Source organism: Haliotis asinina, chromosome 8 (assembly GCF_037392515.1).
Source record: "Haliotis asinina isolate JCU_RB_2024 chromosome 8, JCU_Hal_asi_v2, whole genome shotgun sequence".
Classification (NCBI taxonomy): Eukaryota; Metazoa; Mollusca; class Gastropoda; order Lepetellida; family Haliotidae; genus Haliotis; species Haliotis asinina.
In genome coordinates this window covers 32,197,164-32,222,981 of record NC_090287.1, presented here as the reverse complement: position 1 = coordinate 32,222,981, position 25,818 = coordinate 32,197,164, and the positions used below count along the sequence as shown (strand labels likewise).

At 39.0% G+C, this 25,818-nt stretch overlaps 2 protein-coding genes across 2 annotated transcripts; one reads left to right on the top strand and one right to left on the bottom strand.

Annotated features, from left to right (window-relative positions):
* LOC137294953 (signal recognition particle subunit SRP54) lies at window positions 1–4,215 on the bottom strand. Its single transcript, XM_067826183.1, has one exon. The coding sequence runs from the start codon at window positions 4,014–4,016 to the stop codon at window positions 2,499–2,501; it is 1,518 nt and encodes a 505-aa protein (XP_067682284.1). The 5' UTR covers window positions 4,017–4,215; the 3' UTR covers window positions 1–2,498.
* Window positions 4,216–4,464: 249 nt separating this feature from the next.
* LOC137294852 (sarcoplasmic reticulum histidine-rich calcium-binding protein-like) lies at window positions 4,465–13,125 on the top strand. Its single transcript, XM_067825987.1, has 5 exons — window positions 4,465–4,651; window positions 4,948–5,019; window positions 5,778–5,832; window positions 7,704–7,740; window positions 8,871–13,125. Exons 1-5 carry the CDS (start codon window positions 4,496–4,498, stop codon window positions 8,953–8,955), a joined length of 405 nt encoding a protein of 134 aa, XP_067682088.1. The 5' UTR covers window positions 4,465–4,495; the 3' UTR covers window positions 8,956–13,125.
* Window positions 13,126–25,818: the final 12,693 nt, after the last annotated feature.

Sequence of the window (25,818 nt, the reverse complement as noted above, 5' to 3'; positions counted from 1 at the left end):
TCAAGATAATCAAGAAACTTTATTCATTTTTAAGAATTGTACAAACAGAAAGTATTGAAGGCCATCAACCAAACATTATGAAAAATTAACAATAATCAGAATCAGAGACATCACAATTATCCTGAAGAGTGGAGGAGCTAAACATGTGTTGCCTCCTTATCCACCATGACTGATCTTAAAAGTTTGTGAACGTTTACTGAGTGATTAAATGTACTGCTTGGTGGTCCTTCTTTTTTATATTAGCAGTACATGTTAACCACCTTTCAAGATTATATCGAGGCCTCAATGCAAAGTCTGATATTTATTACAACATACAAAACCTCATTGAGTGAGTTTACTTTTACGCCGCACTCAGCAATATTCCAGCTATATGGCGGAGGCCTGTAAATAATCAAGTCTGGACCAGACAATCCTGTGATCAAAACCATGAGCATCAATCTGCACAATTGGGAACAGATGACATGTGTCAACCAAGTCAGAGTGCCTGACCGCCCGATCACGTTAGTTGCCTTTTACGACAAGCGTAGTCACTTTTTATGGTACAAAACCTTAAAACACAATGCTGTATCACGAGGTAAGTATGACTGTTGTTTATTGATGTTACACACTCAACACTTCCATGGTTACATTCCTACTGTGTGGAATATGTTCGCATACAATTAATGTCATAATAATATACACAGCATACATAAATACACACAGGCTCTAATGAACAGATAATCAGCATGTTCAAGATATATGACAGAGACCAGTAAACATACTATGTGCCAGATACTGATAGTGACTGAAATAAAGGTAGTGAGTGAGTTTGGTTTTACACCACTCTCAGCAATATCAAAGCATTTTTTATTCTTGTCTCTTTTGGCACAAATGTATCTAATCAAAGAAAATATCGGAATTTTAAAGAATTTTCTTTGAATTCTGTAGAATTTCTAGTGCAATCGTATTGGCTAGTTTGAGGCTAAAATTTATCGTGATTACTATAAAATTGGAGAGGTTGGCATCTCGACATCCTTGTTTTATCCTCTGGCAGGGTAATATTAACAAGTACTACCTTAAAATGTTTTTGATATGTTGCACCAGTGTATGACATAAAGCCTGTCTGACTGCCCTTGAAGGGCTAGATTTCTGATGGACTGTCTTAATTTACAGCTAGCTAGCCTGATGGTCTGGTAAAATTTTTAAATGTCCCAGTCATCTGTGTAAATTCACCAGATCAGGGCTGACTTGCATGAAGTGATCTTAACGCTACAATGATTGTAACTGGTATTCTTCAACATAGGCTTAAGATGGTGGTAGCGCTAAGATTGCTTTGTGAAAGTGGGTCCTGGTCTGGTTACCATGGTTACATCCTTTTTGGAATGGTAACATTTTGAAGTTACCAACCCTGGTGTCTGGTGGGTTATGGGCTTATTTCATACACTGGCTCTGGCCAGAGTGTTTAACATGTTTAACAACCAACCTGCTCCCCAAGCAGATTCTGCATCCATTAGCCCAAAGCCAGAATGTCCTTGGCCTAGATTTTTTAAGCTCTTTTAGCGCTAAGATGTTCTTAAGTTAAAGTTAATGTATGGCACTTATAACAATCTTAGCACAAAGAGACCTTTGAAAATCTAGGGTTCAAGCCTGAACCCAGACTTGTTTGACAATATGCTACCAAATAGGCCACCATTCTGAGCCTTGATATTGTTAGTAAACTGAAATACTGGAACACCGAAACCAACTTAAAACAGAGTAACAAACTGCTGATTATTAACAAAATCAATCACAATCTATCAACATGATCAATACTGAACTGACCAATTGCAAAAATATTCAGAAAACCTATTTGCAAATAAATTCGACTAACATGAACAGTTATATTTTCATTTCACTGACAGTATTTACAATTGTTATTCAGAATTTGGCTGTATCTGACTTGATCATAATCAACATTCTGTGTATCTGTAACATGCAATAGTAACACACTTCCACAAATCATACGCACTTAGTGTCAGCCATATCATAAACATCATGAATGCTGATATCATTATCAAGGCTGTCACTCTCATCATGATCAGGTAGCATGAACTTGACGAGACTTTCCTCTGTTGTAACGAATCAAGTCATTAAATGTTGCGACATCGGCATCCACAATCATCAGAGTACACCAATCAGCATCCATAATTCATCCAAGCAAATTGCTCAAAATCCAAACATCATCAGAGCACAACGATCAGTTTCTACACATCATCAGAGCACACTGATCGATTTCCACACATCATCAGCGCACATGGATCAGTTTCTATACATCATCAGAGCACATTGATCGGTTTCAAAACATCATCAGAGCACACTGATCGGTTTCCACATAACATCAGAGCACACAGCATCTGTACAGCATCTGTACATCATATCTCTTACGATCCATACATCAGGACAACACTGCATGCATTCAAAACATCATCAGAGCACAACTCTCAGTATCCACACATCATCAGAGCATGAAGATCCTGTATCTATCTATCCATATTGAACATGTTGCCCATCTTTCCTGCCGCACCTTGCTGGAACTGCCGCATCATGCTCTGTAGTCCCTGCATGCCACCCATCTGTTGCAGAACCCTTGGATCCATCATCTTCGCCATCTGCTGGTTCAGCTTTGCCATCTGTGCTTGATTGACATTCTTCCCAATGTCTCCACCCTTCCCCTTGAACAATCCCTTGATACCTCCCATCTTCTTCACCATCTGAGCGAATTTCTTGTACTGAGTTAACAGCTCATTTACTTCCCTAATGGACACTCCAGCACCTCGTGCAACACGCTGTGCTCGAGAAGGTTGGCGAGAGAATAGTTTCTCTCCTTCCAAACTGTCCAGTTCACTGTCGTTCATGCTGTCCATGATAGTCATGAGTTTCTTCAGACGGGCCATTGATTCCTGTTCACTACCCTTTGTCATGAAGTCGGCGCTGAACCCAGGGATCATGCCCATCAGCTGACTGAACGGACCCATTTTCATGATGTTCTGGAACTGTTCGTACATGTCCCTCAGTGTGAACTGACCATGACGGAGCTTTTTCATCAGTTCTTCATTATCATCAAGCTTCAGTTCATTAACCTTGTCAATCAAACCCTCTATATCTCCCATACCCAAAAGTTTGCTCACAAACGGCTGTACTTTGAAAGGTTCAAAGTCATCAATATGTTCACCAGTACCAATGAAAATGACTGGACTCTTGGTAGCAGCAACTGCGCTCAGCGCTCCTCCTCCCTTTGCATGACCATCAAGCTTGGTGATGATGACAGATGCCACATCTACCTTTTCTTTGAAAGCTTTCGCCTGTGCTTCACAAGCTTGACCTATACTGGCATCCATTACGAAGATGACGTTGTCAGGATCAATAGCCTGGTTGACTTGCAACATCTCTTCAAACAAGGAATCTTCCTGCTTGTGACGACCACTTGTATCGACAATAATGATTTCAAAGTTCTCGTTCTTGAACTTATCCACACCTTCTTGGGCAATAACAACAGGATCAATTTCTGTGTAGCTTCCATAGAATGGAATTCTTGCTTTGGTGGCATTCTGTTTCAGCTGATCAAAGGCTCCAGCTCGGAAAGTGTCTGCACAGATAAGACAGGTCTTCCAGCCTTTCTTCTGGTAGTGGTATGCAAGTTTTGTGCATGTGGTGGTTTTCCCACTACCCTGAAGTCCGACAAACATAATAACATTGTTTTTCCCTTTGGTTGGCTGCCAGGCTTTAACACCGGGGTCAATAAGCTTGACGAGCTCCTTGAAAACTGCAGACTGGATCATACGGCGCTTGTTAAGTCCACCAGCCATCTCGTCAAAATCAATCACTGATCTCACATTTTCGCGCAAGGTTTTAACCAGCCTGATATTAACATCAGCCTCAAGTAAGGCTGCACATATCTCCTTAAGCATTCCATTGAGAACTTCTTCATTGATGATTGTGGCATTGCTTAGTGATTTCAAGGCTGATGTAATCTTTCTACCCAAATCTGCTAAAACCATATTGACAGTTTAGGTGCACACTATTTCAGAATATTATGGGTGATAATGGTTTGATTCTGTATTTGACAGTGTCCAGTTAGCGAAGAGTTATGGTTTCAAGGCAACAGACTGTCTATTACGATGAAATTATGTAAACAAACCGTACAGATCTTTGGAAGCTACCACATGAAACTCAACAGGATGTCGACACGTAGTTTCGATCAATATAAAAATAGGATCGGGTGGAAGATATATTCCGGAATATATTCCATAGTAAAATGATGTTCCCGCAGGAAATTTCTAGAATGTTTGTGAACATATTTTATTCAGCATTAGGCATTTACCACTTACATTCGTTGCTTTTTAGACATGAAAATTAATGATGTTATCATTAAATTCTATACACGAAATACATTTATCCGTTTTCCGTTTTATCATTGCCGTTGCGCTGTAACTTCCGGGTGTTATCTCCCTTTCCAAGCACCAACCTGAACCGCAAAATGAAGTTTGTACAGGTCGTCATCATCTGCCTTTTAGCTCTGATCGGGCTGTCTTTGGCAGCTGAGGCATCAGAAGATAAAAAAAAAGAAACGGTGGACGATGAAACATTGGAATACGCAAAAGGATCCGTTTGCGGCTATTGCACGTACTGTAAGGTGCGCCCACGCTCATGCTTCTATTTAAAGTATTTTCACCGTGATTCTCTGCTCAGTGTGAAGTGGGATCGTGCTAGACGTCTGTCTGCTGTAAAAATGTTATCGTGAAAAAGATATTTGTGGATTGTATGTTTAAGATAAAGAGGCCAAGATGAATCTGGGCATTTGGCATGATCATTTGCCAGTTTAACTTTAGGTTGCGAAGCAGGCACAAAAAAATCATGATAACGAAGAGCAAATATGTTTTGTCTTATAAAGTTATTTTCATGCGATTGCAATTTAACTGTTATTTTCAGTTTTGCAAACTATGTGATGTCGACTGTCCCTGTGAAACAAGTGCTTCCAAACCAAACTGTAAAATGTGCAAGGTGAGTTTCCCACCAATTTAACATCTGCAGAGTGATGGTTGTCCGGGTACATATGGTAAATATATGATCGTATTTATCATGTTTATGTCTGTATTTCAGGATTATACAATTGCTGATTATAAAAATATTGTTCATATCCTCATTTTTTTTGGTTTTCATACAAATAAGAAACATTCAGTGTGATATCCAGATGTAGCCGCATGCTACATTCATTGTTCATGTGGAAAAATGTAAAGTACCTCTCTAATAAAAGACAAACAGTTGAAACTTAAATATCCAGGTGTTTACATTGTCTGTGTGATACAGCACAATTTTTCATAGTGCAAGTAAACACTACTGTCCAAAAACATATGATGTCTCAAAAGATCAATATTTTATCTGAATCATGAAGTAGTAGTCACAGACATTTTTCTGAATGTCCAGTTGTGGGTTGTACTGTAGACATACTCTTGATATTGTCAGTGTTTATTCGATATACCTGTGGCAGGTGAATGGTTGCAAGAAACCATAACTAGGTTTATGGCTTATAGTTAAACCTTCATATTATCAGATCATTGCTGAATACAGTTACTTAATCATGCACCAGTTCAGATGAGCTAATTACAGTATAAGTACTTTTGGAAAAAAAGACGTTTATGATTGCACAGTTACCTTTGTTAAACTAGTTTAGCAAGTATTGAACATTCTCTTCGTACTGAGAAAGCATTTTCATTCCCTGTGGATATAAGACAATCAGTGTAACTCATTTGTCTTTCCAGTACTGCAAGTTTTGTTACCTCTGCTCTGCCATGTGTGATACTGTCTGTAAGCCAGGTATGTATACTCACATGTCTGACCTAGTGTGATGATTTCTGCTGTAATCTGTGAAGATCCAGGTTAGAATTGCTCTCCAGCACCCCATGCTTGTTGTAAGAGGCCACTAACAGGAATGGGTGGCAAAACTCATTGACTTGATTGACCCACATCATTATATCGCAGTTGCATGGATCAGTGTCAATGCTGTAGGTCACTGGATTGTGTGGTTGTGACATTGGTTATATACAGACCGCCATCATGATGGAATATATCATATGGGCAATGCTTAGTCAGTGATTGATTTGTTCATACCTGTTGAATTTCCTTTGATGTAGGTCACTGGATTGTGTGGTTGTGACTTTGATTATATACAGACCGCCATCATGATGGAATATATCATATGGGCAATGCTTAGTCAGTGATTGATTTGTTCATACCTTTTGAATTTCCTTTGATGTAGGTCACTGGATTGTGTGGTTGTGACTTTGGTTATATACAAACCGCCATCATGATGGAATATATCATATGGGCAATGCTTAGTCAGTGATTGATTTGTTCATACCTGTTGAATTTCCTTTGATGTAGGTCACTGGATTGTGTGGTTGTGACTTTGGTTATATACAAACCGCCATCATGATGGAATATATCATATGGGCAATGCTTAGTCAGTGATTGATTTGTTCATACCTGTTGAATTTCCTTTGATGTAGGTCACTGGATTGTGTGGTTGTGACTTTGGTTATATACAGACCGCCATCATGATGGAATATATCATATGGGCAATGCTTAGTCAGTGATTGATTTGTTCATACCTGTTGAATTTCCTTTGATGTAGAGCACTGGATTGTGTGGTTGTGACTTTGGTTATATACAGACCGCCATCATGATGGAATATATCATATGGGCAATGCTTAGTCAGGGATTGATTTGTTCATACCTGTTGAATTTCCTTTGATGTAGGTCACTGGATTGTGTGGTTGTGACTTTGGTTATATACAGACCGCCATCATGATGGAATATATCATATGGGCAATGCTTAGTCAGGGATTGATTTGTTCATACCTGTTGAATTTCCTTTGATGTAGGTCACTGGATTGTGTGGTTGTGACTTTGGTTATATACAGACCGCCATCATGATGGAATATATCATATGGGCAATGCTTAGTCAGTGATTGATTTGTTCATACCTGTTGAATTTCCTTTGATGTAGGTCACTGGATTGTGTGGTTGTGACTTTGGTTATATACAGACCGCCATCATGATGGAATATATCATATGGGCAATGCTTAGTCAGGGATTGATTTGTTCATACCTGTTGAATTTCCTTTGATGTAGAGCACTGGATTGTGTGGTTGTGACTTTGGTTATATACAGACCGCCATCATGATGGAATATATCATATGGGCAATGCTTAGTCAGGGATTGATTTGTTCATACCTGTTGAATTTCCTTTGATGTAGGTCACTGGATTGTGTGGTTGTGACTTTGGTTATATACAGACCGCCATCATGATGGAATATATCACATGGGCATGCTTAGTCAGGGATTGATTTGTTCATACCTGTTGAATTTCCTTTGATGTAGGTCACTTTTGTATGTCATAAAAGCGTTGATGGAAAATGATTTGTGTGTTATCATGACTGGTAGATCTTTCTGAACATACCAATAGTATAACTTGCAGCTTTAGTGTTGAAAGTAAACTTTTCAAGAACATTTTAGATTGTTCTTTTACTGGAGCAACACAGATACATAGCTTGAGATATTTAATAGCTGGTTTATTGGGCATTATAGAACTGAATGGATTTCAGTTTTAAATATATAATTTGTTAAACAGTTAGGATTTCAGTATAATACTTTTGTGTGACCTTGAGTTAATCTTTCATTGTCAGGTGGTGTGATAGATACAGTTTCTGCTGCTATTGTGAAGTAAGTATAATACATCATCATCATCATCTTCTTCTTCATCATCATCATCATCATCATCATCATCACTGTTTCTTGTGCTTCTTTACAAACATGATAGGTTATGACTAATATGATTATTATATACTCGGAAGTTCAATCACCATTATGGGAAAAAATGGAAAAGTTGTACCACATGGGATGAAGATATTTAATAGAATATTCTTTGAATTCATGATATACCCTTGTTTGTGCTTTAGTACTATTCAACAGGGAAAGTAGCTTAAAAGGTCAACAGGAAATCCTTATCCTGTTATTTCAAAATTTGCTTCACCACCTTCATCCTCATTGAGCCACTGGCCAAGTGTGTGGACCATTTCACATGAAACAGGATATTGATGGGTGATAAAATCTCAGATGCGTGGATATCGATTGCTGTGATGTGTGATTACAGAATACACTTGGCTTTGTGATTTTAAAACATTTGCGTGTAGATTCTTAAAAGTGCTTCAAAACAGTGTAAGAATCAGCACTGAAACATCACTCTGTGCAGCAAAAATTGACCCCGTGAAGGTCCGAGGTAGAATAGGCTTTCAGCAACCCACAGTTGCCATAAAGGTGACTTTGTATGTCGTAAGAGGCGCCTAACGGGACCGGGTGGTCAGACTCGCTGTCATCAGTTCCCAATTGTGCAGATCGATGGTCATGCTGTTCATCACGGATTATCTAATCCAGGCAGGATTATTTACATACCACCGCCATATGGCTGGAATATTGATGAGTGCGACATAAAACTAAAGTCACTTACTGTGCAGCAAACAAATATTTCATAAATACATGTTGACTGAGTGTGACAGGCAGGAACAGTGAGCAACTAATGGCAACAGCTGGTCAGGCTTGGAAACCTTTTCTCATATGCATTGGTATTTGCTAATGGTATGCTCACAAAATGGCATATCCCCTACATTTTTAAGTGGTATACTGTTGAAGGGATCTACATAATTATATTAAGATCAACACTATGAAATATAATGGTCAAAGAAAGCATGGGAAAATACAAGCTATTGACAGTTTGACTCATTACAGTTTGACTTTGCAGTATTTCACTGTGTTCCGTTATGCACCTTGCAAACATTTCCACAATTCTCTTACAGTGCTCTGCCATCGGTCAACAAGGACGAAGTGCAGGAGGACTTGGACTCAGTCAAGCCCTGGATTGAACGTAAAGATGAGCTTTAATGGCCGCCTTCCTTAGGCATATGTGATCAAAACATTTTGTTTCATCTATCACACAACTCTCTTTACCATAGTTTGTTGAAAAGATTTCAAAGCATGCACAAAGATAACACCGTTTTACTTTTTGAGAGAACCACCATGAGCTAAAGTAATACTCTTCAAAGCAGCACTGACCTCCCAACTAACTGATTATGTGTAGTGTAGTTTGATTTACTTTTGTTCTGATCCATTTGATGATAATGCACACACAATGTTTATAGACATAAGTATGTACAAATGACCTGTATGTAAGAACTCATGAATTGTAGACAAATGAACAAAAGCTTTCTTTCTGACATTCCTTTGATTTTACTTCAGTATGTGCACTCATAACTTGTGTTATTAGAAATACGTCTTCACTCAAAACTTGAAAGCATTTGATCAAACTTTTGTTTAGCTATGTTGATGATGTTATTTTCATGTTTTTGGGAAATTGATAAACATACACTACAGTTAAAATTCTGTATTTAAGTAAGTTTGTTTTCTTTTTGACTTGCAAGTATATATATATATACACAGATTTATAAGTACAGTCAAATCCTGATGAGTTGAATTGATTTGGACAAAGTAATCAATTCGACTTATCTATGTATTCAAGACATAGGTATATCTATAAGGGTAGAAAAAAAGATGATCGAGTATTGAACAATTCCCTTTAATCAGCACATTATATCAAAATATAGCACACCAATAGATTAGGCGACATAGATAATGAAAGCAAATAGTATATAATTTTGAACACATTTTAGTACTAGCACAGTGAAATACAAAATGCATGTACCTCTTAAAATCCAAAATCTATTGGCAATCCCGACAGTCCTTAACACTTCCAATACTGATGGTGGTGGTTCAGCGACAGGATATGTGTTGTCTTAATCATCAGACGATCACCAATTTTACCAAGTCATGTGCTAATTTTTCCTTTTTTGTAAAATCACTAATCTGCCTTTTGAACTCACCCATCAAGAGCGAAAGCTGTGAGCCGCGCTGGTTTGTTAATTGGGTCAGTTAGCGACACCAATTAACTTCTCATTGACTGACTTTGGCTTATGTATACAAGATTGCTGTTGTTTGAATCTCATGGGACCAAATTTCCTTCCTGAGTCATCGTGTGTATTTATGAGACTTATTCTCGCAACCAGTAATCAAAAGATGACAGCCATAATAGGAAATGGTTAGGACCAACAGGTACTTTGAGTTATGCTTAATATCTGAGATGCCGGCAATTGACTCATCGGGATTTGACTGTGTGTTTGTACAATAACTCGGTTTGAATAATTTACATTGAATTGCACTTGTGTTGTTAGATGTAGAGTGTGAAAAAATGGGCAAATATGAATGGAAATAACTTTCCAGATTTAAGAAGCACTTGTATCAAGGTTTCTTCAAATTTAAAGGTACAAGCTTAGTCTCTATATGGATGCTAGTTAAACAAACCTTGTGTAAAAAAAGCAAGTCCTTCTCTTGGGCCAGGATGGAGATGAAAAGGAAGACAATTTCTTTTTCCATTATGGCAAGGTTATTGTCTTTTTTATAAATGTTGTTATTAAGAATGAGAGAAAGTTATAAGGATTTTAAGATGATAAATGTGACTGAATGAAGTAGTATGTCTTGTAATTAACCCATATTATTTCTTACAGAACAGTGTGTTGCTATTGAGGGTTATCTGCCCTTGTCATTACTTCTGACCCTGAAAAATAAGATAGTTTTGACAAGGGTTTAAGCTGAACCGACAAAATGAGATCAAACTAATTCTATTAAACCTAGGAGTTAATGTTACTTTTTATTTATTTCATCAGCTGGAGTATGTGTTGAAAGCAAGGATATGTACCATAATGAAATATGGATGGTACCATAATGAAATATGGATGGTTTTGTTGCCGTGTGAAACTGTATGTTCATATACGAGTGTAATATTGTATATGTGTGATGCTGAAAAAGAACAATGTCTGTGTTTATATCAAGTAAAATGCAATGGCTTGTGCATTAATATGTATTTGAAAAGGCCACAAAAATGTATTGTAAATCATATACATGTTTTTAGTTATAAATGTGATAGGAATATCTTATTTTTTGAGAATTTGTCATAATCTGTCAGACCAGTTTGGGACAAAACTTATTGCAGTTTGACAAAAGTATTTAATGATATTAAAAGATTCTAACATGGAAGAATGAACATTGCAATATAATTATCTGAACTTATTTCACCAGTGAAACTTTGTAAACTATGTAGCACTATGAATTTAGCGGATAATGATTTTTTCCAAATACATTTGTGTCAGTACGTATGTTCTGAGAAATCGTCCTTTCCATTTATACTGAAATCCCTGCGGAAAAATTTGAAAATGGATCTAAAAGTCATAATTGCATGACTGATATGTCTTAAGTGTTTTCATGTGAGTGCAAATCAATAATTGATCATGTCTTATGTCTTGATAATGGTGTGAGTGTAGCTTGTAGTATGCTGTTACTGTTTGTATATGGCTATAGTTCTATTACAGTGTTTTATGTCATATGTTGTGTATAAAGTACCAATATTGTGTGTGAGGGAGGGGAGGGTGTCCTTCAGATGCAGAGGTCAGAAGCAATGGGTTTCGAGGCACAGCTGGAATTCATGGTTCATTTGGGATTTCACATCAGTTGATGCTCATGCTGTTCATCACTGGGTTGTCTGGTCCAGATTTGATTGTATATTGATCACCACAAACAAACAAACACCATGGTTGAATACAGGTGAGTTATCTTAGGCACCAAATTTCTGTGCAGAGTGATGTCCCTTAGTTGTGCCTGGAACCTGTGATTTTGGTTTGTATCTAAAGTTCATACTGAGCTGGTTTATCGGTGTGAAGACTTGTTATCACTGTACCGATGCTTCTGGTTTTAACTAAAGGGATTCATATTTAGGACCAGCATTAATTCTGATTTTCCTTCCCCCATCAGACTGACATGACCTGATTTAACCATGGTTACTGACATACCTGTTCACATCACATCAAACTCAACTCACCAAAGCTATACAACATACTGTTCCTTCAGGGCAAGAGTATTAATTCAACACACTAACATCTTGCCTCAAGAAAATATTTCAAAGGAAACTTTGTGGTCCATGCTGTTATTGTTCCATGTGTAGATTGCTTCCCTTTGGCATGCCAGGATCAGCTTACTTCAGGTTTTCCTCCTATAAACTCACAACATTATTCATTCAGCCATGATATTTCAGTAGATAGCCTTTGATAGTGTTAATGTGTCATTTTGTATTGCTACATACAGGTGTTTGATGTATATAATTTTGACATTTTCAGCTTACACAATTTACTTGCACATCTGATTTTAAATATTGAGTTTAAAATGAATGAAAACCACAACTTTTTAAAATACCTCTGTATATTTATTGCACCCACAAGTCAACCTGAAAGTAGACAATCACATATTTCACATGTATTCCCCCAGTCAGGGCCACCTTTAGCTATTTGCAATAGTTGCTTCATCCAGTATTGATAAAAATATAGCATTGACCTAGTTACTGTTATGGCTGTTATCTTTCCCATATTTTTTGAGTCAATACATAAAACAACACTGAAAATAGATGTCCAGTTAAGAGGCAGTACTTAGAAGTTTGGTTTTTTAGTGAAGTTGCTGAAGGGAACGATTGTAGTAATGCAAATAACAATGTTAGTGATTGAGTTCAATTTGTCATTGTAAAATAGGTCGGAGGGCCTTGTGGTTAATGCGTTCTCTCATCACACAAAAGACCTGGGTTTGATTGCCCACGTGAATACAATGTTTGGAGGCCATTTCTAGCGTCCCCAGCTGTGATATTGCTGGAATATTGCTAAAATGGGTGAAAAACTAAACACTTTGCTGTAAAACTTGCTCTAACCGTAAAACGTTTTACTGGATTCTGCAGGCTGTTCTGTATTTGTGACTGACTGAGGTGGTGATGTTGTATAAGTATACTGGATGTATACCAGTCCCTTGACCAATATCACCTTCATCTTAGATGTGACATTCCATGTGTGTGATGGCTTCTGTTTCTGTTGGCTAGACTCTTTATTGAGTTGTTGTCTTCAGGTGTGCTATCTTTATAACGTTTTGTACTGATTTTGGTTGAATAAACAGTATTTTTCATTTGTACTTGTTGATTGTAGTTGTGAAAATCCAGGTGAGAACTGCTCTTCAGTAACCCATGCTTGTTGTAAGAGGTGACTAATGGGATGGGGTGGTCAGCCTCCATGACTTGACAGATCCCAATTGTGTAGATCGATGCTCATGCTGTTGATGACTGGATTGTCTGGCCCAGAGATGATCTTAAGTTAAGATTTCCATGTTAAAACATAGCAAGTAAAAACATAGCAAGTAAAAATATACTATTTCCAAGTCAAAACATACCATACCATTGCCAAGTCAAAACATATTGCCAAGTTAAGGCAACACTGTCAAGTCAAAATACCATACCATTTCCAAGTCAAAACACATCATTGCCAAGTTAAAACAACACTGCCAAGTCAAAACATACCACAACCAACTTAAAACATATCATTGTCAAATCAAACATGCCATTGTGAGATCAAACATGCCATTGTGAGATCAAACATGCCATGGTCATGTTGAAACAACCGAACACCTGTACCAATTGGAGGTCAGTATTGGATGCGATATAAGCACAGCATTGTTACAAATATCACTGTATCTTATAAGTACTACGAATCAAACGTTCAGACTCACTAGAGTAAATCTAGACACTTACATCAGTCAACTGTTCTATACAGTTATAACTGTTCAAATTTTGTAAAACATTCCATACTGTTTACAGGTACTGTTAACACATGAACTGATTTGTTGTAAACCAAATTCGTAAGGTAGAAAAGATTACTGTCAGTGAAAATTTGCGAATTCTTAACACAAATTTACACCCAAATGCAGCTGTTTACACGTACGATATATGCACATGCTTTTCAGAAATTTGATGCATGACTCTGACGCAATTCATTTCCATAAGGTTGGAAGGTGGTTTCCCCGAGGTCGTGGAGAGGTCAACTTCCGATGTAGCCTTATGTACACATAACATATAGTGAGTGTTTTAAGTAAGTCTTTTGATGGGTAGTATACTTATCACATACCGACTGTATTATAAATCATGTTCAGGGCGTTAATAATCCATAGAAAAAACATGTCACCTCACCAGTGATATGAAATATATTCATCTTTGACAATCGACTTCGTTAATGATTACCGACCGATAGCCAGTCCTACATAGGAGCATCGATTCCCCACATCGGTACTACAGTGAAGCACATTTTCAGGAACCCCAGCTGTTATATTGTTAAATGCAGCGTAAAACTAAACTCGCACACACACAAACTAAACTGACTTTTGTCAGCCTGAAGACCAATATTAGTGGTGATAAAAGACTGACAATCGTTATGTAGTACCACTTTGAACATCTATATAGTCATTCACTATACATGCAGAGACACGGAAAAAAGAAGAATTTAAAATATTTGCTTAGTCCTTATTTATAATCTAAATCCAAAATTGGAGACAATCCATCATCACACCGCAGGAGCAGCGAACGGCGGGATATATTTCATAGCAGGAAGTGAACGATTTATCACGCGAGAGGTGAGGGGCTTCATTTTTTAGTAGGAAAATGGTCAATATCTGTCTTTGTACAGGTCGCATTGTCCCCCAAATCCATGCTGTAAAACAGATAACATAAGTGCGTAATTCCACCAAATATCTTTCCTTTCCGTCATTATATGCAAACCCATGGGCCTGAAAAACGGCAAGCTTGGGCTACGTTCCTGTAAAGATGCGTAAACATAGCAAAGCTTAAGGTATCTTTGCTCTATAGTATAAATGAAAAACCAAATACACCTACATTTAGAGTAATTCTCGAACTATCCTTGTGCCAAATTTGAATGCCTTATGTAGTCCCGTTTTCGAGTTTTCATCGTCGATAGATCACTCACTCACTCACTCACTCACTCACTCACTCACTCACTCACTCACTCACTCAAGCCATGCTTACGTACAGATACGTACGGTGATAGCTAGGACTTTCCTGAATCCAACCTCACGCAGTAAACAAAGCTGGGATATCTACCGTACGCACTTACACGTATACTTTGCGATAGACAAAGGATTTTCAAGGCACTTCATGTAACAAGCTATTGAAGCGTAATAAAATTTTGTTGCAAGAAAGGAAGTGTTCCCAAAAGTCGCCCCTCGCCAGCTCGTGTAGAAGAAGGTTAGAATAGATCCTCATGTTGTTGACCATTGGTTTGTTTGCCGGTTACCTTTAATCTTCAGTGTAAAAGAAAGGACACAGAGGAGAGAACTAAAGTATGATTGCATGGTTGATGTTTCTGGTCGCACTCAGCAATATTCCAGCCACATGGCGGAGGTCTGTAAATAATCTGGACTACACAATCCATCAGCATCGATCTATGCAACAGGGATACGATGCCATGTGTCAACCAAGTCAGTGAGTCTAACCACCCGATCCCGTTAGTCATCCCTTTGGACTAGCATGCGTTACTGAAGACCAATTCTAACCCGGATCTTTGCGGGTCAACAATACAATGGGATTTGAATATAGAATATGACTGCAGCTTTGTCATAGGTCATGCCCCTGGAGGTTGTTTACGTCTGAACATCGGATGTTTCCGGGGACAGGACTTACTTTTTTTTCCTACAAAAATGATCTATAGCTCTGACAACACCTCAGACCTAAACGCATTTAACAAGGGTGGTCAAAGATGGATAATTATAAAAAATGAAAACAGTAGAAACTAAAAACAAAGCTCACTGAGACGGTGCTCTTCCTAGTGACGCCATGTTTTGATATGTGAGTTTCAGGACGCGACCGAGAAATCACGGAACGGAGCCGAGAAATCTCCGAAGATGGCCGAGCGTATTACCAACATTGCTTCCGATAGGGGCGTTGTGTTTATGTTATTACCGCTATACTACCGATATCGCTGCAATTGTTTCTCGAGTGGGCTGCGTTTCTTTATATTTGAGATGCAATTCCTTCAAATTTGCCGTAATTCCTTCAGTTACTTAGGGGAGCCTGTTTTTTGTTGCTTGGGGTTTGTTATGTCATATTTGTCTCCTTTTTGTTAAAAGTGTTTCTATATTTTTGTGTTATTTTGTTTTCATTTTTTTCACAGGGGGAGGGGGTATATACGGACTGGGATACTTCTCATTAATTAGCAGGGCGGAGTGGTAGCCAAACACTCGGGTTCGATTCCTTAAAGGGTAAGTTGTGTGAGGTCCGTTTCTGGTATCCCCGTCGTGATGTTGGAATGTTGCTAAAAGCGGCGTAAAATCATACTCACCCACTCGTTGATTTACAAAGAAAGTGATCGCAGTTTTTATCTTCCTGGTTAACTGAACTTTACATCGTTATCAGTCAAGTGGTAAATGAGGTTTTAATTTCTTATCATGCATGGACATTGCGCGTTAGTTGAGACCGGTATCGTGGATGAATCAGTCCCTACAGATCACGTCCAACAAAGTAGGCCTACTGTACGTGCCCAGTGACACGAGAGGGGACAGCAATGCCAGATTGGGTGTAGACAGGGTCGCGTTTGACTGTACGTGGTACGTGAGTGATAGACAAGTACAACATACATACCTTATATGGTAATTAACGTGCGACTCCGACCAGGTGACTGTCGTCTGCGTACCTGGTCATGTGACTGTCGTCTGCATTCCGCCTGATGATTGATCGGATGTATCTGGCGATGCAGGCGATATTGACTATCACACTTCGAAGACCTAATATGTTTGCGTGTATTGTATTACTAGGGAATTAAGGAAATACAGTCATAATGACTTATGTTACACATCTGCATAGATGTGATATGACCGAGGTACATGTATCATATAGCTGTGATATGACCGTGGTACATGCATCATATAGATGTGAATTGACCGTGGTACATGAATCATATAGCTGTGATATGGCCTTAGCACATGTATCACGCAACTGTGATATAACCGCGTACATGTATCAGACAGATGTGATACAACCGTGTACATGTATCTTACAGATGTGATATAACCGTGTACACGTATGATACAACTGTGATATGACCGTATGCATGTACCATACAGCTGTCACATGACCATGGTGCATGTATTACACAGATGTGGTATGATCGTGGTACATGTATCATATAGCTGTGATATAACCGTGATACATGTATCATACAGCTGTGATATGACCGTATACATGTATCACACAGCTGTGATATGACCGTATACATGCATCACACAGCTGTGATATGACCGAGGTAATGTATCACACTACTGTAATATAACCGACTTACATGTGCTACAGCATGTGTATTATAGCATGTGTGTTATAGCATGTGTGTTATAGCATGTGTGTTATAGCATACTCGTATGTCGGTACATCTGTCATACACTCACTCACTCACTCACTCACCCATTCGCTCATTCACTCACATACATTACTTCGTGGATCCTCGAAATCTATCCAATTCATATTCACCTTAAAAATACACAGTGTTTTAAAATCTAAATTGCCGTTTCCTCGCTTTTTGTAAATATATTTACATACACACACATGATATGATGCACGGCATATTTCACAACATGTTGTTTTTTTAATAACTCATGCCTGCTCGCCCATTGGCGTGTGTTACTAATGTATTCAGCTGTGCATGTTTTGTGTGGCATGTGTTCAAAAGCAATACATACAGGAATCCGTTATGTTAATCAAGCAACACATGATATTTTTTTAAGGAAAACACAACATTCGTATTAAAGCTGCACGACAGTAGATTTTGCATGGCAAATCTGATTCTACGAATGGCGAGATCATGATATCCTTCCACATACGTGACTCTGAAGCGGGAAAAACCACCGGAAGTGAAGCGCGGTGGATTTCCTCGTTACACATGATCTCGTTCAGTGCATGACGTCACGTAATCATGTCGCCAACATTTGGCTGAATGTACCACTGTCGGGGTTCGATCCAGCGCCATCTCCGGGTAGGCACTCTTTCATCTAGGTCACGGGGGGAGATCATATATGCGTAACAGTTGGATCACATCTCCATTAAATCCTCGAAGACTGGTTCACGGCTGTCTTTGCGTCGCGACATTATTGTACAGAATGGATTCTTTGATGATATATCCCATGGGTTCTGTTTACACAATCATACTCGTTCATGGAAGTCATTTTATGTAAAATTCGATATATTCTCACATTCCCATACTCATCTTTTCAATAATTAAAAATATAATGAAACATATCTTCGAAAAATATTACACTTCGTAATACCGAGTCGTCTTAATATACTATTGAAAGTGAGTATAATGTTGAGATATATGACTGGAACTCAAAACCAAATTTCGATGCAAATTTGCACACAAATAATATTAAAGTAAAGCTTTAGTAAAATTTGGTGTTTTGTTTCAAACATAAATCACGTATTAATAATAACACACTGTATATCTTGCCCCTTTAACGCCTACAGTAATCGATAGGATTATTTCAATTTCCCATGTGTCGCACAATATGCTCATTCGGAAAACCTCGACATGTTGCGTCGTTGAAACCATTTCTCCAGACGATCAAACACGATGTCAATCGGAACTATCGATCCGAACATTACCGAGTGTGCCCGAGACAAAAATCCTGTCATTTGTAAAGGTCATGATCAAAGTCACATGTGAGCAGTAGCATGAGATTGAAAACCGATGAGAACTGTACCCACAAACCATTGGTTCGCTCCAAGTCGGCCTCCTAGATCCAAAAGAATCGATGAAATATATCCTCAGCAAGTCTAGAATGAGTTGTCATGTCTTTATATTGCCCCAGCTTAAGACTGAAGTTAAGGAATCGAGTTTGGAAATATTTTTTATATAAGATAACTAGATTTCAGGAACCAAATGCCATTATAATCCGCCCCTAGCATTTTCGGTATTTAGAAACTGGGTTCTGTATGCTGATATGGTTTCGTGTGACTAACGTTTGTTTATTCGTGATTGAACGGTGTGGACACTGAATACCTTCTGTCTTCGGATGTCTACGATGGCCAAATGAACGTCAAACCAAGCGATGAAAAAAATGAATCAGTCCGAGATTCTGACATGTGCAGCCACTCACTGTGCCTTGTTTTCCAAAGGTCTGGCGCGGTTATTGCTCTGTTCAGACGACGTCGTGTAGTCTACGTGAACGTCGGATGTCCTTATTCACTGGAAAACGAAGGAACGTACCACGAGTATTTAAGGCACGTGGTGGTATCCAGATGAAACAAGACCCGGACAGTGTTGATTAAAATCAACACTTCTTCTTCTGCTTCATGTGCCGGAAATGGGTGTTTCTCAAAGTGCCCGGAGCTATGAGGCAGCATGGTGATTAAAGCGTTAACTCGTCACGCCGAAGACCCGGGTTCGATTCCACTCGTGGGTACACCGTGGGAAGCTAATTTCTAGTGTCACTCACACTAAGTGTCTGGCTGAAAGTGTTCAATTCATTTAGACAAGTGATACTTCCATGTCCTCAATGGTATCTGGTAGATCGATAGTGTTCAATATTCATACAGATAGGCGATAATATATGTAATCTATATCATCTAGTTAAATGAAAGTGCTCAATTCCTTTATATCCCCTACTTAATCTAGCTGATTGAAATTATTCAATTCATTTTGACAGGCGATACAAGTCCTCTACATATAGTCTAGTTGACTGAATATGTTAATTCATGTAGATAACCGATAAAACATGCCCTCAACATTGTCTGTCTAGCTGTCTAGCTGACTGAAGGTGTTCAGTTCCTTAAGATAGATGACGGAATGTGTCTTCTATATATTCTTGCTAACTGAATGAGTTCCATACCTTTTGGTTAGCCATACCCTGAAGCATATATATCCAAGAATCTCACGCAAGTCTGGAAAATGTTGCCAGGCTAGATTTCACAGCTTCTGACTGCAAATGAAGAAAGTCTCGGGTCTCCTTTTCATCATATTCTATTTTGTTTGCTATGAACATTTTCTCTGTAAAATATGTTTATTTGAGAGACAGGTTGTTAGTCTATATTCCTTTAGACGGGCGAAAAGATTACTTGTCAAACAAATGGAAAGTGTTAACTCTTTTAGACATTCTATAAGTTGTACCTCATACGTTATATATCTGATCGAAATTATTCAGTTAGTTTTGATAGGTGACAAACTATGCTATCCGATCCCTTGAGACGGTGTTGTAAGGAATGTTACAAATCTTGTGGCTTCTGTTAAAGCGACGGGTAGGGTGTCCACTGCTAGGGTGTCTTGTGAGCGCAGAACAAACAATTTGATAGGTAACTGTAAACAGAAACCAGAAATACCTGAACCACACCATCCATATCGCATTCAAAACATGACCCTTTACGTCACGTACTTAACAAAATGTAGGTATGACGCCGGACAGTTAAATATTGACAATCCCTGATTGTGAAATGTCTTCAGTTGTAGTAGTAGTAAGTAAACAGTGGAGCGGATTCATTCAACTGCTTCACGCCCACGCGAAATTCTTTTCTGAGACGAGTTCCCGTCCCGATTCATCAAAGGGTAGGGTCATCGTTCGGCGTAGCCGCATGGTATTTGTGCTGCTCAGTCAGACGGTGACGGGTTCCCGTCTTGACTCACCAGCGGAAAAGAGCCTACGATGTGGACAGTTGCACGTCAGTCGAGTCTGTCAGTCACGTAGACGACCAATAGAACTGGATGACACTTTCATCCATTGACAAATATGCCCCGCCAGTTTCATTAAGTTGGCCTTAAATGTTAAAAGAGCCTACCTTGGTGACCGCGGTGAAATCAAGGTGATTAAAGTGTCGCTACCCCTCTTAAACCTTAGTATCGGTGTCAGCAAACACAGGTATTGGGGTCCCAGGTGACACGACTTGTCCATACCACTTTAGTTTTCGGTCAAGATAATACAGGTGATGTGTCGAACAGTTTTTTAGAACCCATGGCATTCCCTGAGGCATTCGCGTTCACTCGCGAAAATACGCCACCCAGTCAGAATGCACGTATGATTTGAAGCAGTTACGTAAAAGAATCCATCAGGAATACTTTATTTATATGTAACGTACGCCTCGCATAAAAATAAATACAGATAATTGTGTTGAGAGACTTCCCCAGCACGTTTAAATATCATCTGCAATACACACAATGCAGGAATCATTACTCAAACACCGTTCTCTTAGCCATGTTCTCATACAGACCCTGATAATTTATTCATGGCATCCCAAGAAAGTCTAAAATATTTGACACGCCTACATTACTACTGTTGTGGGTGAAAGTGAAGTTTCCGAGCTCATTAGACCCGTGAAGGTCCTGGGCAGAATAGGTCTTCAGCAACCCATGCTTGCCATAAAACGCGACTGTGCTTGTCGCAAGAGGCGACTAACGGGATCGGGTGGTCAGGCTCGCTGACTTGGTTGACATATGGCAACGATAGGTTCCCAACTGCGCAGATCGATGCTCATGCTGTTAATCACTGGATTGTTTGGTCCAGACTCGATTATTTACAGATTGCCGCCATATAGCTGGAATATTGCTGAGTGTGGCGTTCAACTAAACTCACTCACTCCGAGCTTATTATATGATATTAGGAACTGTTTCTGTTGTAAAGTATGTTCATTTCGGAGACGTGGCGCTAGGGCATTCAAGGGAATATTACCAAAATCGGTGTGGAACTAAACTCACTCACTCACTCAAATCATTTCATAGACAACACATAAGTCTAGCTATGCACCGTTCTCGCATATATACATGCCTGAAAATGAATTCTGGATTAAAAGTCGTTGACATGTAAATATGCTATATGGGTCTACATTCTGTTTAAATAAAATAAAGGCACCGTGCAGGAATATTGTTTGTTTACTGAATCTCAATAGACACGTGCGTGACCTATGGCGGACTGGACCCTCCAGTGTAATTATAATTGGACAATCGTGTTGGCCGGGGTATGACATACATATATACATTTGTTGGTAGGGTATGGTATAATCGTGTTGGTTGGGGTATGATATACATGGCTATGTTTGTTGGTGGGGAATGATATAATTGTGTTGGTTAGGACAGACACACTAGACAGACGTGACGAATAATAGTGTCACGGTGCAGTAGACAGACGTGTTGAGTAATAATGTCATGGTGCATTAGACAGATTTGTCACATAACAGTGTCATAGTGCCGTTTATAGATATGTCGACTAATGCTGTCATAGTGTAGTTGACAGATATGTCGAGTAATAGTGTCATTGGACAGTAGACAGATATGTCCAGTCATAGTGTTATCGTGTGGTAGACAGATATGTTGAGTAAGAGCGTCATAGTGTAGTAGACAGATATGACGAGTAACAGTGTCACAGAACAACAGACAGACACGTCTAGTAATATTGTCACAGTGCAATACACAGACATGTCCAGTATTAATGCCATATAGTGCAGTAGACAGAGATGTCAAGTAATATTGTCACAGTGCAGTACACAGACATGTCCAGTATTAATGCCATATAGTGCAGTAGACAGAGATGTCAAGTAATATTGTCACAGTGCAGTACACAGACATGTCCAGTATTAATACCATATAGTGCAGTAGACAGAGATGTCGAGTGATATTGTCACGGTGCAGTAGACAGAGATGTCGAGTAATATTGTCACGGTGCAGTAGACAGAGATGTCGAGTAATATTGTCACAGTGCAGTAGACAGAGATGTCGAGTAATAATGTCACGGTGCAGTAGACAGAGATGTCAAGTAATATTGTCACAGTGCAGTACACAGACATGTCGAGTATTAATGCCATATAGTGCAGTAGACAAAGGTGTCGAGTAATATTGTCACGGTGCAGTAGACAGACATGTCCAGTATTAATATCATATAGTGCAGCAGAGAGAGATGTCGAGTAATATTGTCACGGTGCAGTAGACAGAGATGTCGAGTAATATTGTCACGGTGCAGTAGACAGAGATGTCGAGTAATATTGTCACTGTGCAGTAGACAGAGATGTCGAGTAATAATGTCACGGTGCAGTAGACAGAGATGTCGAGTAATATTGTCACGGTGCAGTAGACAATGATGTCGAGTAATATTGCCACGGTGCAGTACACAGACATGTCCAGTATTAATGCCATATAGTGCAGCAGACAGAGATGTCAAGTGATATAGTCACGGTGTAGTAGACACACATGTCGAGTAATATTGTCACGGTGCAGTAGACAGAGATGTCGAGTAATATTGTCACGGTGCAGTACACAGACATGTCCAGTATTAATACCATATAGTGCAGCAGAGAGAGATGTCGAGTGATATTGTCACGGTGCAGTAGACACACATGTCGAGTAATATTGTCACGGTGTAGTAGACACACATGTCGAGTAATATTGTCACGGTGCAGTACACAGACATGTCCAGTATTAATGCCATATAGTGCAGCAGACAGAGATGTCGAGTGATATTGTCACGGTGCAGTAGACAGAGATGTCGAGTAATATTGTCACGGTGCAGTAGACAATGATGTCGAGTAATATTGTCACTGTGCAGTAGACAGAGATGTCGAGTAATAATGTCACGGTGCAGTAGACAATGATGTCGAGTAATATTGTCACAGTGCAGTACACAGACATGTCCAGTATTAATGCCATACAGTGCAGCAGACAGAGATGTCGAGTAATATTGTCACGGTGCAGTAGACAGACATGTCGAGTAATATTGCAGTGCAGTAGACACACATGTGACACATTGTCTAGGAAGGCAAACGCTGACGTTTCCTTTCTCCCCAAATCCAAATCAAAAGATTACTTAACCTTGAGAAAGCAAGGATGTGTTTTTACATACATTTGTTTAAACGTCACAAATAACACAAAACTACATCTCCGCCTATCTCGTGAATGTTGTCAACACCAGTGCACATGTCTTCTAAATATATTTAGCAGGTTTACTTTGTTTTAGACAAGGACAAAAATCATGAAGATCGTCGTCTGCAGCGTCGTTGATTACAGCGCTGTAGTTCTCGTCGTACCTCAAGGTCACGTGTCTATCAATGCCATACACCAGAAAGGCTATATAAATTGAAGTTGGGATTTCTTTTTGACATTGCATCATTGGGCTAAAATGGAGCGATCGGTAAAACCTAAAGAAACTGAATGACCCAACCCAATCAGTTTAACATATTTCTGGCAGGAGTGATAATGTGTCCTTTCATCACGCCGAAAAAACTGGTTAAATCTTGACACGGGTACAATGTACCATGTGACCATTGCCAATGGGGGCCTAAATGATTCTCCTAATTAGAAAAATCTTGCGCTTGGGTTAAAAATTCAGTCACAAATGTGGTTGCATATGTACACAATCTATATATAAAATCGAACTGGGAAGTTAACTCGAACTACCAACCAACACAACACAATACCAGGGAGAATTAATAATCAGTTTACAAGACAGCTACAGAGTAATTTATGTCATCAGTCAACAACAGAGTGCTAAGAATCAATGATAACAACGAGCTGCAGATACAGATAAATGGATTTCGCCTACCTGGCCAGCGCAGTAACAGATTCTGGTCATAGATTATGTCCGATACTGGGCCTTCTTTCACAAATCACTAAGATGATCGAAAGTCACTAAGGTACGCTTAGTACAATGTAAAAGAAAAGGGTTAAAGTTAACCTTAGTAAAGGCTGCTTCGTGAAAGGAGACCCTGGGTGTTGTTGTGCAAATCAACTTTGCGCTAAGACCACCATAGCCTAGATAGTCTAAGCAATATTAGCAGATTGCCCATCGGGCGGTATCCAACTGATAAATATGTTCTTTTTCTTTTCTTTTTTTTGTTTGTTGACGTCAAGGGTTATGTTTCAGAAATCACCCCATTACTCGGAACCACAAAACACTTCCGCCATTACATAACGACAGTGACCCTCAATGGTATTCTGAACCCGCAAAGGCCTGGTAGGAATTGGTATTCAGCAACCCATACATGCAAGAAATGACTAACAGGATCGGTGGATCAGGATCGCTGACTTGCTTGACATATGTCATCGTACCTTAATTGCGTAGATCGATGCTCTAGCTGTTAGTCACTGGATTGTTTGCTCCCGACTGAGTGTGGAGTTAAACAACAAACAAACAAACGTCATGGGCATTCTGCCATTGCTTTCAAACATATTGGTACGTTTAATCTTTTTTGGCTTTGGAACAAACCGTGCCATTATCAGTAAACCATTTTTAACCTATTTTTAAAGGCAGGATACAGTGTTGGTTAAAATGGCTGTTCCTAACGTTTAGAAAAGAATATATCTCGGAACCGGTAAAACTCACTAAACCACGTGATTAATATCGAATTTCACCTACAAATACTACAACCGCGTGTATCACAGGTTAATACGTTCCAGGTTTCATACGCTGAAACTAAGCCCTACCGTCTATTTATATTCATGCAGTTTTTAAGTGAGATCTGCTTTTTCTAAACATGTCTTTCTGATACGAGGAAACCTCTTTCAACCAACACTGATAAGGCACCTTAAACTGTTCATCTTACCTTATGCAAGAGCGCTCGACATTGCGTGCGCTCCTTCAGGAATGAAGAGGGGTATAATCTCAACATCATGCCTGCGATTTTTTTTATAAAACGTATTACATTGTATCATCCTTCTCATTTGGAGTTAATTTCAATGATGTTGAAGCACATTGTAAAAATGTAACTTATATGGCCCATCTATTTCGGTATCATCGCAGATTTTGTTACTTCGTTTGAAAGAATTATTTCGACTGGTTGCTGACCCATCCTTCTAGACCCTCATT